The following is a 17,423-nucleotide window of genomic DNA, read 5'->3' on the forward strand; positions in this document are numbered from 1 at the left end:
ATCTTGATCTAAGCTTTTTTCACATTTATAAACCTAATGACAGACTATTCGTTTTGATTATTAATCAAAGATACACGATACTGTTACAGTACCCCTTATTGCCTTTAGATTTTCTATTGTCCAATGATATTATGGCATCAGAAGAATAGTTGTAATGGTTTGCCTGTGATAATAAGATTAGCTATTGCTTTTCTCTTGGAATAAGAAAATAAGGGTAAATAGTTTAGGCAACGTCTCAATTTACGGTCGTACATAGTCAACCCCGGATTTCTAGAGTATGTGTCATTTTATACTAAAATAAATAAATAAAAAAAAGTAAAATCAAGTATAGGTATATAAACGCACTCGTATTCACGTCTACTTTAACGTATTGCTTACTATTATCGACATCCTTGTTCTTGTCCGTACGGTTGTTTCAAGAAATTAAAAAGTAAACGAAGAATGTTTTATCTCGTTCCGACCTCGCAGCACATTATTCCTGTCAGTCCTCGGACTCCTGGATATGACACCCAACGCCTGGCCGTAGACAAACATGTCTTTGATAGTCTGAAACCCACCAGATGCAGATTTGCTTTCCTGTGGTCTCACTCAAATGGATTCCACAAGGAATCACTCCATGTTCAGATGAAGGCTCATCTTGACAAACTACGCCAAGATTCTTCTTATGATGATGTTGAGATTCACTATGTTTCTTGGGATGCTCGTAATCACGGTGAATCTGCTCGTCTGAACGAGAACACTTTTTCTAATCGTTGTAAGTTTAACACCAGAGAGATATAAAAGAGAAGTTTTGAAAAGCCTGAAATGATAGTTGTAGTAATGAATTATTTCTTTATATATATTTCAAATCCACTAATTATTACAATATAATTTAATTTCTTTTTTTTTTTTTTGCTGGCTGGTTTATCAAGATACTTGGATGGATAATGCGATGGACACTTTACAAGTGATTGAAGAAATGGGCCTCAATACTGATTACCAATCTTTTATTGGTATTGGCCATAGTTTTGGTGCAACTTCAATGCAAGTACCAACAGTAGATAAATCCGTTTCAAATCACTAGAATTGCTAACAATAATAATACTATTGTAGGATTTTGGCAGAATTCCTTTATCCAAAGTCCTTTGATGGTTTATGTGTAATTGAACCTGTGATGACGATCGGTGTCGTTGATGCGGATGCTTGGAACCAGGCACCCGTTCTGGGTTCTCTCAAACGAAGAGATACCTGGAGTTCTCGGTAAAGTAAAAAAGAAAAGATATGGCTTTTATATAAATACACTGTTACTTAATATATAATTATAAAAATCTTGTAGTGAGGAAGCTCTTGAGACCTTGAAAAAGAGAAAGTTTTGGAAACTGTTTCACCCAGACGTGTTGAATTCATATGTGGTAAATATCCCCACCACTACCACCACCAGATCAAATAAACCTTTTTTCTTTCTTTTTAATCTCTGTCTATCTTTGTTGCTATATCGCTTTTGTTTTCGTATTGGTTAAGCAATATGGCATGTACGATACCAAGGAAGGAACCATCAAGCTAAAGTGTCCAAGAGAACAAGAATATGCAAGTTGATTTTCTTTCTTTATTTCTTTCTTATAATATAAATCAACATTCTAAAGTGTACAAATTTATTTATTTATTTTTGGTTTCAATAGCACGTGTTTCAGTGCAGTTACTATGATTGCGCAACTGCCTACGCCTCACTTCGCGCCCTCTCAATCCCTGTGCACTTTTTGTACGCCCTTCAATCAAACTTGTGAGTTTTGTCCAGTGTATATATATATATATATAGAGAGAGAGAGAGAGAGAGAGTATTATTATCACTAGTACTATTGCTGGTAATTGCTATTGTATTATCAGGTGTTGTTGCACGTTCAAGTCCACTGATACGTATAGGTACATATTATACTCTATTTTCTTGTTCTTATAGCGTATTACCAGAAGATGCAAGATCAGTCACTGGACAATCCACCATGGTAACATTGAAATTCGTCAAAGGTACTCATATGGCACCCAATGAAGACCCGGAAGATATTGGTAAGTATCTATCTATAATCTATAATCTATATAATGCTCATCTTTTCTTTCTTTGTGATAGCTATTGAAGCAAAAGCCTTTACTGACAAGGTACATGGATATCGTTCCAGAATCATCAAAGCCAACCTTTGATAGACAGATCTTCTCATAATATAACAATTTTTTTAAAAAAAAAAAGAATAACAGTATACTGCATACGTGTGTGCGTGAGCATGAGCATGAGCATGAGCATGAGCATGAGCATGAGAATTAATGTGCGTATGTGCGTATACAAACACATACAAATATACATATATACATCTGCACAAATATGTGTATTGGTTTGATTCGTTTCTTTTTAATGTAGAGATGGGGGATGAAATGTGTGTGTGTGTGTGTGTGTGTGTGCTGTGTATGAATGAAATTGATTGATTGAATATGTATGTATGTATGTATGTATGTATATATGTATGTATATATGTATGTATATATATAAGAATATTTATATACATGTGTATAAAGGCCTTCCCTTCTTTCCTTCCTACTTTGCTTGCGTGCTTGTGTGCTTGTTTGTTTTGGGGGATGTGTTCTTCTTGTATAAAGAATGAAATGAAAAGGAAATATATAATAATAATAAAAAAGAGGGAAAGAAAAAAAAAGTATATATATGAAAGGGGGGAAATAATGATATTTGTAGTTGTAGTAATGGTGGTAGTAGTGATAGTGATAGTGGTAATGTTGTCTTAGTAACGGGGAATATGTCTATCAGCCAAACGACGAAATTGAGGAGGACGTGGGACATAATGAAGGTTACGGTTCTATAATAACATAGTGTGTATAATTAATTAGTCAAACTTGTAAACAGCGTGAGATTGTGATCCATTTCTTTTTTATATATATATATTATATACTTATTTTAAAGAGAATATATAGAAACAAGAGAGATAATTACCATGTACGATGAGGGAATAGATGGGTGGTAATGATAATGATTATGGCTCTGGCTCTGGCTCTGGCTCTGGCTCTGATTCTGGTGGGACGATGGGTGGCGAAGGGGCACGGACGAGGGCCGGACAAGTCGGTGCTGGCGCTGTTGGTGATGATTATTGTTGTGATTGTGATTGTGATTATTATGATGGGTATTGTAGTGGTTGTTATGGTGGTTGCTGTGGTGGTGGTGATGATGATTGTTGTTGTTGTGGTGGTAATGATGGTCTTCAGTCCAAGACGGGGCCCGGACGTGGGGGGTATACCGAGATGCCGGACGCAACCCTCTTGTTGACTGGCCGGCGGTGCTTGTGGCACTACTGGCAGTCGTAGCAGAAGTAATACCAATAGTAGGAGTATGAGGAGTATGCGTATGAGTAGGGTGTGTATGGGTATGAATAGTGTCAGTGGTAGCAGTACTAGCAATGGTAGCGGCAGTATGAATAGTAGTACTGCTTCTGCTGGTTCGGCTGGTTCGGCTGCTCCTGCTGCTTCTGCTACTTCGGCTGCTTCTGCTGCTTCTGCTGCTTCGACTGCTGCTGCGTGATCGGGACCTTTGTAGAGTAGATTCTCGGCCAAAAGTTGAGAATGCACAAGATCCGACCACTGGGGTACTTGGTGGAGTAGTGGGTAGGCTTTCAACAAGGGGATAATTTGCACAGCTGGTATTGATGTTTGATTGTGCTGCTTGTGCTGCTTGCGCTGCCGCTGCCGCTGCCACTGCTGCGGAGATGGTTGTGCTGGTGATCAGAGTTACTTCTTTTTGTTCCTGTACTTCCAAACGAGGTTGGAGCAGGTCTTTCATTGCCTGGAATAGCCGATGTTTCTCCTGTCTCAGTGCTTCCAGGCGGCGCTGGACATTGTCGGTGTCGATAGGAGGAGGAGGTGTCGCGACAGGTGAGATGGGGAGAAGACCTGGGGTGGCTAGAGGAGAGGGAGAGGGCTTGCTTTCGAACTGGCAGTCGACGGGGGGTGATGGGAGACCGTTGTCGAGATGGTGAAAGGGGATGACCAGATTTGGGAGACGGTCGCCATGATGGCGTTCACTGTAAATGTTGATGTTGCCATACTTGTTGCTGTTGTCTGCTGAGATGGGAATGGCAGCGAGAGTGGCAGTTGCGGCGGCAGTGAGAGTCAAATTGGCAGTGGCAGTGGTGGCAGGGATGAGAGTGGACTGGAGACGTAGACTGTTGTCTTGGCGCTGTTTCTGAAGCTGGAGTACAATCGAGCGTCGGATAGCGGGAAGGTTGGAAGGAGGGTTAAAGGCGTGAATCTGAGTGGTGTTGGCAGGAGTGGAAGTAGCGATCATTTGATGTTGAATTATTGTTGTTATATATAAGGTGTCTTTGTAAAGGAAAAAGTAATAACGAATAAAAATAAAAAAAGGATAAAGAATAAAGAAGAGGAAGAAGAAGAAGAATAAAGGCTTGGAAGAAGAAAATAAGGGCTATCTATAGAGAATTTTTTATATATAAAAAAAAAGAAAAGAAAAGAAAAGAAAAGAAAAGTAGGCAGGCAGGCAGGCAGGCAAGCAAGCAAACATTTTGGGCTTTCTTTTTTCCTACTTGTACTCATATTTCTCTCTCCAATTTTGTCTGCATGTGTGCCTATTTGTCTGCCTATTTGTCTGCTTGTGTCTATCTATCCATCTATCTATCTAGTTTGGTCTGGTATGGTCTGGTCTGGTCTGGTCTGTTCTGGTCTGGTCTATTATGTCTGCTTGTCTGTGTCTGTCTGTCTGTCTGTGTCTGTTTGTGTGTCTACCCAGTCGGTACACTTTGAAGCTCCTGGTGTAGACTTTTCTCACCAGCCCCGCCCTTCGCTTTGTGTAACGTCATCACGGTTTAAAAAAGAATAAGGTTACACGTAACCAAAGCCCACTTTTCTTTTCTTTTTTCTTTTATTATTCTTTATTTCCAAGAATATATATATATAATATAATATAAATAATATAAAGTAAAAAATAATGTAGTGACTGCTTTTTATTTATTTCGTTAATTTATAATAGAGAATATACATATGTATATATATAAATTAAAATTACTATTATAATTTTTATTTTTATTTTTATTTTTTTATTTAAATAGGTATGAATGTATATATATTATATATTAATATATATGTACATTTTATTTTATTTTATTTTATTTTATAATTATTCTTTTTTTTGTGTCCATAGACCGCGAAACTTGTCACCCTGTCCTCTTATTTTTACCTTTAAAAATAAAATAAGCGAAATTGATGGCAAATATTATTAAGTCTATCAGTTCAATCTTGTCTCGTCTCAGGAAATGCTGTACTGATTGAAAGCAGTATGCATGCAAATTCGAGTCTTAAGTTTTATGTAAAGATTTCAAAAAGAGAGCAGGAGTAACAGCGATTTTTATAGCCATTACAGAAAAAAAAAAAAAAATTGGAAAAAAATTATCTTTATTATAATTTATTTATATTATACTTCTTATATACATATTCTAATATAAAATAACTGTGCGTTACTTTAATAATATTGTTGCGTCATCAAAATATTATAAATTTATTTATTTTTTAAAAATATTTTTAATTTCAGACTTTTGATGATTTTTATATATATGTAAAAAATACATTTTCTAGACCAATTAAATTTATTTATTTTTTTTTTATTTTTGAAACAAATGTACTTTGTATATATATATATAATAATTAGATATTCTAAAATCTTTACAAAATTTTAACAAATGAAGTTGAATCTAATGAAAAAGTCAATATCTAAAAATCTAAAAAAAAAAAATCTCAACTCGTAATATGTATGTAGTAGAGAATCAATAGATCCAAGTTGCTATGGTTTCCAGTTAATTAGTCTAGTCTATTATTTGAAAGATAGAAATAAATAAAAACAAAATAAAATGAATGGTTTGAAACATTACCTTGATATAACAAAGATTATAACATGCTGCATTTGGCCTGGTTAAGCCAAAGAATACACACATAAAATTCAGAGAAAGATATTTTTTTTTGTGAGATGAATCAACCTTTGCCTACTAGAGACGCCAAACATAATACAAATAATAATGTTTGGTAGAAAAAGGAAACAGCACAACATTTGTATTTTGTATTATGCAGTATGTACATTACATTGAAAATAAGTAAATTTCCATTCTAATTTTGATGTCCTTTATTTGTTGTTGTTGTTGTTGTTGTTGTTGATGATAATCTAACTGTAGACTATTTGGTGTGTATATGATATTGAGATAAGAAAGACAATAAAATAGGTAATCTATTCATGTCAATATTCTCACATATATCTCTTTTATGTTTCAAAAATGAATTCATTTGTATGCAGAGCGTGTAAGAAATTATTATTGTTTTGATTTATATGAATAATCTATACATATACATAAAGATGTACATATACATATAGACATGTGTAAAAATGCAAGTGTGACTATACATACAAAGTATTATATACAACTGATCTATCTATCTGTCTGATTGTATGCTATTCTTTTCATTCTCTTTGGCTGGGTGAGTGAAAATTAATAGAGAGATAGTGTAAGGACAGTAAACAAGTAAATAAGATTATATTTTTTTGGTTTAGTGTTAGTTTAGTGTTAGTTTAGTGTTCGTTTGGTTCAATCCGTTGTTTTCGGTCGGCATTCTCCCAAAATTCGCAAGATCACGATAGGGCTGCTTTGGTGGTGGACAAGGACCTTGTAGGACAAGAAGGAGAAATTTCCGCAGGAGGCGTTTGGGCTTCTTTTTCTTCTTATTTTTGTTCTTACTCTTTGCTTTATTAGGATTTGAGGTTGATGATGAGGTTGATGATGGTGAGTTTGAGGTTTGGATATGTCGTGGTGTTGCCGTTGATGTTGGTGTTGATGTTGATGGTTTTAATTTTAGTTTTGATTTTGATTTTGATTGTGGTGATGCTGCTGTTGATGCTGATGCTGATGCTGATGCTGATGCTGATGCTGATGCTGATGCTGATGCTGATGCTGATGCTGATGCTGATGATACTCCTGCTGCTGCTATTACTGCTGCTGGTGGTGCTGTTGATAATGATGATGATGATGGCTTTACGGCTGCAAAGCGAGACGGGGATTCAACCGGAAGGTCTGGTACGACAACACTGTAGGGTTTAAGCCATGGGTGGAACACAACCAAGTCTAGTGAGGCCCGAGTGGCATCGGGTGCCAGCATGCGCCGCAGTAGATCTTTTACGTCTACACAATCAAGGGAATATTATTTTATTTCATATAAATCTGTTGTTAATAAATAAAGTCAAACCAAAAAATAAAAAAAAGGTAAATGAAGAGGAAGAGGTTGCCTATATATATACAGATATATATGCATATTGTTTACCTTGAGATAAATGGGTTGGTATACTAAAGTCCCCTTGAAGCATCTTCTTGAATAATTTACGATCGGTTGTGGCTGTAAATGGATATTTACCCACGAGCATTCGGTAAAGGGAGATGCCGAGCACCCAAACATCCGCCAGTCCGTTTCGATAGGTGGCACCCAAGGATGCTTCGGGAGGGATGTACTGTGGGTTCCTTTTTGTTTTTTGGTTTTTATATTATCAACCTGTCAGAATACAAACCATACCTATATATATATATATATATATATATATATATATATATACATTTGAAAGGAGGGAATATCTTACCCACAAAACACATGAAAATCCGCCTTTTGGCCGTTGATATAGTGGAATAGCCGGATGTGGTTCACATCGTCCTTGGAATTGAATATGATTTCTATTTCGGTTGGAGGCTGATGGTTGGTTTCGTGGTATTCGTAGGCTGCCTGGATCATCTTGACAAACTTGCGTTTGCATTGGTCTTCGTTGTTTACAGACGACGGATTAAATTGGGGTTCGCATTTCTGCTGAGTTGGCCATTGGACAGGTGGACTGTATGACGAACTCGAGAGTGAGGAGGCTGATGAGATTGACAATGGAATATTGTGGTGAGGTGGGGGTTGGGGTGGAGAAAGGGGTGAAACTGACTGAATTGACTGAATTGACTGAATTAGCTGAATTGGCGGTTGTGGGGATAAGGACCGAGGTGAAGATGAAGGTGAAGGTGATAGAGGAGAGGAAGTTTGGGAGTCCAAAGGTGGTGAAGCTTGTAAGATTTTTGTGAGTTGGTTATCTATTGTTTCGCTGTGAAGTGGAAGTGGTGGTGGTAATGATATTGATGATGATTCTATTGATGTACTCATGAATTCTTCGTCTGCTTCTAGGATGGGATATAATCTGCGGATAACGTATGTATTGGTTGGTGTTTGCTGAAAAGAAGTTGAATTTGAGGACGAGGTTGAGGATAAAGATAAAGATATCTATTGTGTGATATTATTATTAATATTATTATTATTTTCTTGTGTGTGAAAGGTAGGACAAAGAAATACACATTTATACAAGTAGAAATAAATAAAAAATAAGGGGAGGTAATAGATCGGTTTTAATGAATTACAACTATAAAATATATATAAAAGGACAATTGTGACAGGGGGGGGGGGGGGTAAGCAGAAAGAAGAAAAAGAAGAAAAAAAGGTTCAATAAAGATATATGGTAATTGTAGTATGTACATCAGGCTCAATATGTTTATTTTTTGTATTCAAAATAATAACAAATAAATTAATAAATCAGTCCTTACTGGGTCAAATGTGTGATATTGAATATCATTTGAAAAGAATCCTTTTGAAAGACGTCTATTGGTATTTGTGGTGGTATTTGGGGTGGTATTTGGGGTGGCAAGTTTTGGAAGCGGGGGCTGGTTAGGCGATAGAGTTCTCCAATCATGTTGATTTGGATTGTTGGGTTTGGTATGAACATTTTTTGAAAATCGCTTCCACCATGATGGTTTCGTTGTGAATACATGGGGAACCAGGGCAGGTACTTTCATCAGACCATTCGTATCCAAGCGAACAAATGAAATGAAAAGGATTGTAAGATTAAGAAGGAGAGAAAGGAAAAAAAAGGGTATTGAAAGAAACAAAAAGAGAAATAATTAAATAAATAAATAAATAAATAAATAAATAAATAAATAAATAAAAGGCGGAAGAAGGGGAAGTGAAATAAAGGTTGTCTGTACATCTTAACAATGACAGAAGATCGCTCAATTCTCACTAGGCAATAGACGCTAGGACATTGTGCACTGGACACAAATATATGTGGCGAATTGATCCCCCTCCCCTTATCAGACGAGCAAAACAATCTACTGCTTACTGTTTACTGTTTAATATTTAATCTTTAATATTTACTGCTCAATGTTTATTAATTATGACAAGTACTAATGCTACTGCTACTGCTACTGCTAATTCTTAGTGCTAATTCTTAGTGCTAATTCTTAGTGCTAATGCTAGTACTAATATTAACGTCAATGTTAAATGTTTGATACAATTTTTAATTTTTGTACATATATATTACTTCTTCTGCTTTGAAAGTTGTACAATCCTAGGAATATTTAGATGAGTTTACCGAGAATCAAGATTAAGTAAATTTATTTATTTTTTTTTAAAAAAAACAGTGAATGTGTCTGTCAACCAAATCTCTCCTTTATTATTATTTTTATTTCTGTCTTATTTAATTATTTTTAATTGCTCTTTTTCTTGTCTGCCTTGTCCTACCTTGACATCAAAATGGCCTGATTTCTGTGTGTTTTTTATTGATTTATTTATACATTATCATCATCAAATACACCATCAGAGAAATAAGAATAACCTTAATATTTGCTACATTACAAGACCTTGATTCACATTTATATATTATTTATATTGTATTAACACAAATCAGCGATCTTGTAATAAATATATATATAAATGAGAACAAGGAACCTTTTTGTTCAAGGGATCAAATCAATAGTAGTAAAAAAAAAAGTATACCAAATAAAGAGATGATGATAATAATGTATCTATGTATGTGAATGTCTGAATACTGTGCTGATTACTATTATTAACAATAACAATAACCACAATTTACACTTTACAATCACAGTCATAATAATCATTCCTTCTTTAACTTTACAAAATAATAATAATAATAATAATAATTAGCTTTTGTGCATAGATTATACATATAAAAATTATAAATAAATTGTAAAATATATCTTTATTTTGAATTAATTATAGATTCAAAATCTATATTTGATTTTTGATTTTATATTTGTACTTCTTTATCAAAATATATATATATATATATATATATAATAACAAAAGTGGTAAATGAGAAAGAAGAAAGAATAAAGAAGAAAGAGAAAATGACATGGGGTAAGCCACTCTATGATGACGCAACTTATCTAATGTGACGGATATTGAATAAAAACATTTTGGCAAAGTGTTGGCCACCCTCACATCCAAGCAACCCTAAACAAAAACAACGCTCTTGCAACTCCTCACTCTCTTACTTTTAACAACAAAAACAAAAAAAAAGGTACCTTGTTTACTCTTATTTCTATTTGGCCTTTATACACCTAAAGAAGTATATAAATAAATATACATATTTGTTTGCTTGTAATGTCAAGTATCAATTGTCATGTTATTTATTTTAAAAATAACATTACAAAATATTAAAATCGTATGCATTTCTACATAACAGACTAAAATGGGCGGACACGGATACATTGGAACGTGAGTAATGCATACGAATTCACATGTTAAACAAGAAGCATCAGTACTAAACAATAACAAAATCACATGTATTTGTTCATTTGAATGCATATTTTATTTTATTTTAAAATTATATATTTGTAGTTGGGGAAACATGGGTGGACCCACTCAGCGTGTATGTATCTTATCATTATACTTGTATTCTCAAGTCAAAATAATAATACTATATCTCATATTGAATCATTTATTAATACCTTTTTTTTTTAATTATTTAGGGTGTTGTCACCTACATCTTGTCTCCCTTTGAGCAGAAGCCCTTTGCTGGTGCCGCTTACAATGCTGTCTTCAACACCAGCCGTCGTGTCGCTTCCCAGATTCCCTACGTCGGCACTGCCTTTGCTCTCGGCTACTACATCTACACCAGCATGAACGCCAAGCACGCCTATCTCACCTCCAAGGCTGGCCATGCTGAGCACGGTGACCATTAAAGGATTCTTTTTATTATATTATTATCCTTAAAGAATAACAGCATAATCACATCTGCTTTAACAACCAACAACAACAACAACAACAACAACAACAACAACAACAATAAATACAACAACGACACCAATGACGACGACGAAAAGAGGAAATAATATTAATAATATTAATATTATTATCATCATTTGTTCGAATAAATATATATATATATATATAATATTTAACCTTTTGTTGTTTGCGTAAATTTAGTAAAAGAAAAGAGGGTATTTTTTATATATGTGAAATGCAAAACTTGTCAACACCAATTTCTTGTATGATGACAAAAACGGAATAGTCCAGAATGTATATTATACATACATACATCTATAAGAATAAACTGAGGGATGGGATGGAGAGGAACATTTCTAGTTACTTATATATATCTATTCTTTAAACTACATTTTTAAAGTTAAAGGAGTAGAAGCTTAATCTTTGCATGAATAACAGAAGCAAGATAATTACATGTATGCATGTAAACTGTCATCATACTTTATGGACTACTCCTAATCAAGGGCGCAACTTCTTTCTATCTAGTCCTAGTTTTGCTTGACAATTTAAAAAAAGAAACTGCAAAGAAAACATAGTAATATATGACCAGAGATATATATTTATACACTTAAAAAAAAATCTTGTTTGAATACCCAATGTGCTAAACCATCTTTCGAATAACTTGATAAAAATATAATCGGGAGAATTGGAACTAAAATATATATAAAAGTACAGAGCAGTGTTTGCCTAGTATACATTCCAAGAACAGTTGGTGTGGACAGACTAAAAGTTCAAAAAAAACGAAAGGTAAAAACAACTTTATCCAGAACTTAGTCAATCAGACTAATTTATGACTGTCCGCACCTTTTTTTTTAAAAAAAAAAAGTTCAAAATACATATTAGATACATATTAGATAAAATTGTGCTTATAATCCCGTCTCTGTCGTTAAGTGAGAACCTTTCATTGCAAGTTTTTCCAGACCTCTCATTATACAGCACATCTTATCCATATAAAATGCTTCTCTTCTCAAGCCTAGTGGCAATTGAAGAAGGCTGACTAATTAGAGTTGTTTAAAAATTTTGCCCTTTTTTTTGAACTTTTAGTCTGTCCACACCAAGTTTATATATATTCAACTATATATCCAAATCAGCTAAGCAAAATGTGCGTGCGTTTTTTCTAAGAGTAAAAGAGTAAAAATAAAGTATTTTAATCAATATTTGAGCAACCAATGTCAGACAATTTTAAATGGTAGGTCATAATACTCCTCACCAGGTTGCTTAGATGTATAGAGATACTTTACTTTGCTAATTGATATATATATATATATATATAGCTGATTTTCTGTACTTAATTTGTCCATTTTAATCAAAATGATCCTTTATTTATCTTTTGTCAAGCAATTTTTCATTCCAAAAAAAATAATTCAACAATCTCCAAAGCAAAAATAAATAAATATATATATATATATATTCTAATGTGAATTATTCCGTGGTCTTGGGCACTTGGACGCTTAGGAAACTCAATGAGATCTGTGGCAAAGAAAATAAGAGAAAGAAAGAAACAGACGTATGACTAATAAAACTAGCAAAGCAAAGGGAGGCTAAAAATTATAATAAAAATAAAAATAAAAATAAAAGGAACAACAATAAAGGGTATTCAAACGTATTCTGCGTAGAGTACTTTTTTGAGTACCCTTAAAACATCAAAAAAAAAAAAAGTCGAGTCTTTTTTTATTTTTATTTTCAGGTTAATAACAGCCAATGATACTCTTAATTTAAACCACGCTAATTTAAAGTCAATCACCTAAAACTGATGAAACCCCTTGATCTGTAAATTTTAATTCGGTATAGATTTTTCTCAGCCAATGATTATCCCATTTTAATTCCCGCCGCTTACATTCTTGATTTGAAGAGATCATGAAATCCCCAAAGATTAAATTATTTATTTATTTATTTTTTTAAAAAAAAAGAAACAGATAGACATATACACACAGTAAAGACACTTATTTACTTGCCACTACAAAGACAAAGAAGAAATAATGAAAATAAAATAAACAAAGAATAAAAAAAAAATCTGGTTGTACAAAAATGAATTAATAAAGACAGATAGCTCTGCTCTTTTTTAAAATAAAAATTAAAATTAAAAACTAAAGTATTAACAGGATTGTAATTCTCTATCGATACTAACTTTGCTGTATAAAATATATTCAAGTCTATATAACCAGATGCCGTGATTATAAGTGGTTCTAGGGACGGTTTAATAATCTCAAAATTATGAGAGAGAAAAAGTATATCCAAATAGATCAGACAATGAAAAGGTATGATAAAGTAAATAAATGGTGAAAAATGTGTGCCTCTAATGAAGGTAAGGTGGAGAAAAGAAAAGGAATTAATAATAATAATAATAATAATAACAATAATAATCAGAGGATGTGTGTGCTGATAGATATAAAAATTGAAAGAATAAATAATGAATGAATGAATGAATGAATGATTAATAATCTCATCAGACCTTCTGAAGTACAACATCAAAAAGAATGCCAAGAACTAAGAACTTAGAAAAGGAAGAAGAGGCTGTCTTACTACTTCTTTTCGTTATTCCTTTATTTCTTTGTTTTTATCATAATCGATACATGGCGAACTAAAATGATCATAAAAACTTTAAAATAAGAAAAGCCCTTTACTCAACAGCTTTGAAGACTACTAGTTATCAGCAAAGCTAAACCAAAATTCAGCTCTAATAAGATCCAAGCCAGCATTTACAAAAATAAGTCTTTGAAGATACTAGATGCAAGGATATCTGTACAAACAGCACTGTTGGGTTTTCTCAAGATGGTTTATGATTTCTAGAATAAAAACTATTTAATTTATAGAAGCCAAGGATCCACTATACTTTCTGTGGTTTCTAAAGTCCAAGGCTTGAGCGAGTTTATTGGTATAGATATATATCTATTAGGTATGTAAATGTACTCCTAACAAAATTCTATTGTCCAGTTCTAGCAAAGCATAGGTAGATAAGAGAGAATACGATGTATCTCTGTGTGCCAAAACAAACAAACTATAGTCACCAAACCCCATCAGCTCCTATACATCTTCAAATAAAAGAAAAACAAACACCCCCTATGTAAAGCAAAAATAATGATAATCCATGGCAAGACTAACTCGATATCACAACCTACATATTTTGATTGTTGCAATGCAATGCCTTGCCTTGCCTTGCCTTGCCTTGCCTTGCCTTGCCTTGCCTTGCCTTGCCTATCATTATAACAAAACAAAACAAAAAAAAAGGGGAGGAAAAGCTTTCCAAATATTTTATCTTAACAGTTTGATAAATGTTGGTCATAGGAATTTATATACTAGTAAGAAATAAATGGTGAATTCTGGATCAAATCCTGTAAATCTATTACACCCAGGACGTCAATCTAAAAGATTACATAATACAACGTCCAGTAAACTTTCCGGAGTGTGTACCATGTAAAATACCACTCCTGAAAGGCCCTTAAATACCAAGCAGACAAATAAATAAATAAATAAATAAATAAACAGAAATCCGTTTTATTTCCTTGGTTACAGAAGGTTTGAACAAAATCATTTGAATACCAATGAGTCTCTTCTTTCTTCTTTTATTGTCAAAAACTATATATCTATAGCTTGGGCTGTATTTATGGTTAAATTTTGCTATAACTTGATATCTTTGCCTATCATCTCATATCACCAATGTATATGCATAAACTATTTGAATGAGTGCAAAAGAAAAAATCCGTGGGTAAGATTGCCAAGATGTAGTATAAGATTAAAACTCCTCTCTTCATCAAAGGAAAGGGGGATATTTAACCGAAGCGTGGAAAATGTACTAAATGTTAGTGTATTCCTTGGAGTACATCAAGATTAAATCATCATCTTTTTAAAAAGAATATATATATACACATATTGACACACACAATTTTGAACACTTATGATTAGAGTTAATAGACTAGTTGGTTTGTCTGCTTAATCCAAAACCTATGACAATTGTGTACAATAGTGAAAGAATAAAGGGTAAATGAATTTACCTTTTTGGTTTGAACCTAAGGAATTTTTTTTTAAAAAAACCCATAATTCTGTTTCTCTCTCTCTCTCTTACAACATTCCTATCCTTATTTCTTTGTTTCTTTATTTGCTCAGAATGTTAGAGTTGGAATTCTTCAAATATGGTAATTCTTTGGAGAAAGTTCCAAAATTACTCTCAAATCAGGTATTATGAAACTCTCCTGCATTGTTTTAAAAAATAATAATATCGATATCGATTGCAATTGGAATTCTAGTTACAACACACACATAAGAAATTATATATATACAGAGAGAGAAAAAACCATTTGCTGGTTTGCAGGACATCTCAGAATATCATTACAATTATTATAAAATTATTATGATAGATAGATAGATAGATAGATAGATAGATAGATAGATAGGGAGAAATAATATATATTATGTGTCTGTAAATCTTAAAGATTGCAATAGGCTTGCAGACATTTGAATATTTATCAGGTGTGCTCGGCTACAAGCCTAGTGATATATACATACAAAAGCATGCTGTATATCATACAAGGACTGATAAAATAAAATAAAAAAAAAACTATCGTCATGATTGAATTATTAGATCAATAGCTTTATGCCCATTATGGCTGTTACTGCCACAGATATGATTCTATCATTTGTTAATCGTAACCTGGCTTGCTTAGCCGTCTATTGTATTCTAATGCCCTCTTTTTCTTTATCGAGTCCAAGAATTGTTATTTGATTTTTGTTATTAAAAAGGCATTAAATATAGGATATAATGGTATGTAACCTTCTTATCTATTGTTACAGTGTTAATGTGTGTATTTAACAGAAGAGGGTTAATTTATAAGCAAAGCTGAATCTAGTACAAAATGGACTATTGGAATACCATATCTATGCCATCAAAAATAGTAAAAATAAATAAATTTCCGGAGTTATTGATGGCTACTGAATAGGCTGATCTCCTATCCGCAATTATCAAAAAATTCAAAAAAAAAATTCCTTGCTTCCTTTTTGACTTTCTTTGATTTTTTTTTCTTGGCTCTTCTTCCTTTTAACTGTCGCTGTTGCTTATTTGTTTCTATCATTTCTTGATTTTCAGTTGCTTAGGGTTTCTTTTTCTAGACCCGCTATCTTTTGTATATGAATATGAATATGTATGAGTGAAATTTCCTGCTCAGACAAGGAAGAAGAAGTACATTTACATTTACATTTACATTTATATATATAAATATATATTAATAGAGTTATGTATGATGAATTTAATTCTTACACAAAATAATTTCTGTAATTTGTCTGTCCAAACAAGAAACTTTCTGTTGAAAGCATAATAAGGCTAATAATGACAGCCATAAAACATAAGCATAAGATTCTCTTTTTGGCATCATACTGTAGAGATCATGTATAATTCTCGATCCAAAAACGATTACAATCATCATAGTTATAGTGATCTCTTGCATGAACAATCAAAATAGAAAGAATAGTACAATCAATACCTTCCCCCCCTTCTATTCTTTCACAAGCTATACAGGTTAGAAATCTATATAAATCATATATATATATTATATTATATTATATTATATTATATTAAATCAAACATTATAGAAACAAAAATAAAAATAAAAAGATTGGTAGCCGGGAACAGATCCTTGGGCTAGAGTTATTTGTATATATTGCAATGGTTTTTCCGTCATGGATCCAGGCTGTCTCTATTCAGCTCACGCCAATTCTGGAAGTCAGCCATGGTGTGTCAGGCTGTTTTTGGAACTGATCACAAAATGTAATAGGAAGAATGAATGAATGAATGAATGAATGAAAGAAAACTAAAGAAAAAAAGAGCGAGAGAGAGAGAGGGGGGGGGGGTGAACGGTTTACGCGCCATCCAACGGAGAGAGAAAAGAAAGAAAAAAATTGAAACAAGGTATATATCAAAATAGACAGATAGACAGATAGGCTAGATAAATAAAAAAAAATGCTCACCAGAACATGTAGGAAAGGTCGGCTCCGACGCCACTTTGATCTGGACAAGAAGGGTTTTTTTTTGTAGGTGTCACAAGCGTACAGAATTGTCCCCTAATATGGTGAATTTCATGGTTTTTCCGCCCTTCGGACAACAGAAGCGCATACTTAAAAACCACACCTAGAAATAAACACATATAAAGGACTTTATTATGGCGGAGAAGTAGTCAAAGCAGTGAGATCTCCGGGCGTTTTACCGAAATCGAGATCACAAACATGTAGGAGGATCCATTCGCCCGAGGAACATACAAATCCTATCC

The 17,423-nt window shown here is 33.3% G+C and overlaps 3 protein-coding genes across 3 annotated transcripts; 2 read left to right on the plus strand and 1 right to left on the minus strand.

Moving 5' to 3' along the window:
* Window positions 1–408: 408 nt before the first annotated feature.
* PHYBLDRAFT_189514 (hypothetical protein) lies at window positions 409–2,293 on the plus strand (the record flags this gene model as incomplete). Its single annotated transcript, XM_018439673.1, has 10 exons — window positions 409–754; window positions 912–1,023; window positions 1,093–1,239; window positions 1,316–1,391; window positions 1,501–1,566; window positions 1,659–1,759; window positions 1,864–1,899; window positions 1,934–2,040; window positions 2,102–2,130; window positions 2,219–2,293. The coding sequence occupies exons 1-10, from the start codon at window positions 442–444 to the stop codon at window positions 2,291–2,293; spliced, it is 1,062 nt and encodes a 353-aa protein (XP_018283757.1). The 5' UTR covers window positions 409–441.
* A 4,289-nt stretch (window positions 2,294–6,582) lies between these two features.
* Window positions 6,583–8,894, minus strand: PHYBLDRAFT_175893 (hypothetical protein; the record flags this gene model as incomplete). Its single annotated transcript, XM_018437601.1, has 5 exons — window positions 6,583–7,205; window positions 7,345–7,538; window positions 7,570–7,590; window positions 7,655–8,328; window positions 8,646–8,894. The coding sequence occupies 5 exons, from the start codon at window positions 8,892–8,894 to the stop codon at window positions 6,583–6,585; spliced, it is 1,761 nt and encodes a 586-aa protein (XP_018283758.1).
* A 1,457-nt stretch (window positions 8,895–10,351) lies between these two features.
* On the plus strand, window positions 10,352–11,300 carry QCR8 (ubiquinol-cytochrome c reductase core subunit 8 QCR8). The gene is made up of 4 exons (XM_018429251.1): window positions 10,352–10,420; window positions 10,586–10,617; window positions 10,741–10,771; window positions 10,872–11,300. Exons 2-4 carry the CDS (start codon window positions 10,592–10,594, stop codon window positions 11,082–11,084), a joined length of 270 nt encoding a protein of 89 aa, XP_018283759.1. The 5' UTR covers window positions 10,352–10,420; window positions 10,586–10,591; the 3' UTR covers window positions 11,085–11,300.
* The last annotated feature ends 6,123 nt before the right edge of the window (window positions 11,301–17,423 follow it).

The sequence above is a fragment of the Phycomyces blakesleeanus genome (assembly GCF_001638985.1).
Source record: "Phycomyces blakesleeanus NRRL 1555(-) unplaced genomic scaffold PHYBLscaffold_42, whole genome shotgun sequence".
In the NCBI taxonomy this organism is placed as follows: Eukaryota; Fungi; Mucoromycota; class Mucoromycetes; order Mucorales; family Phycomycetaceae; genus Phycomyces; species Phycomyces blakesleeanus.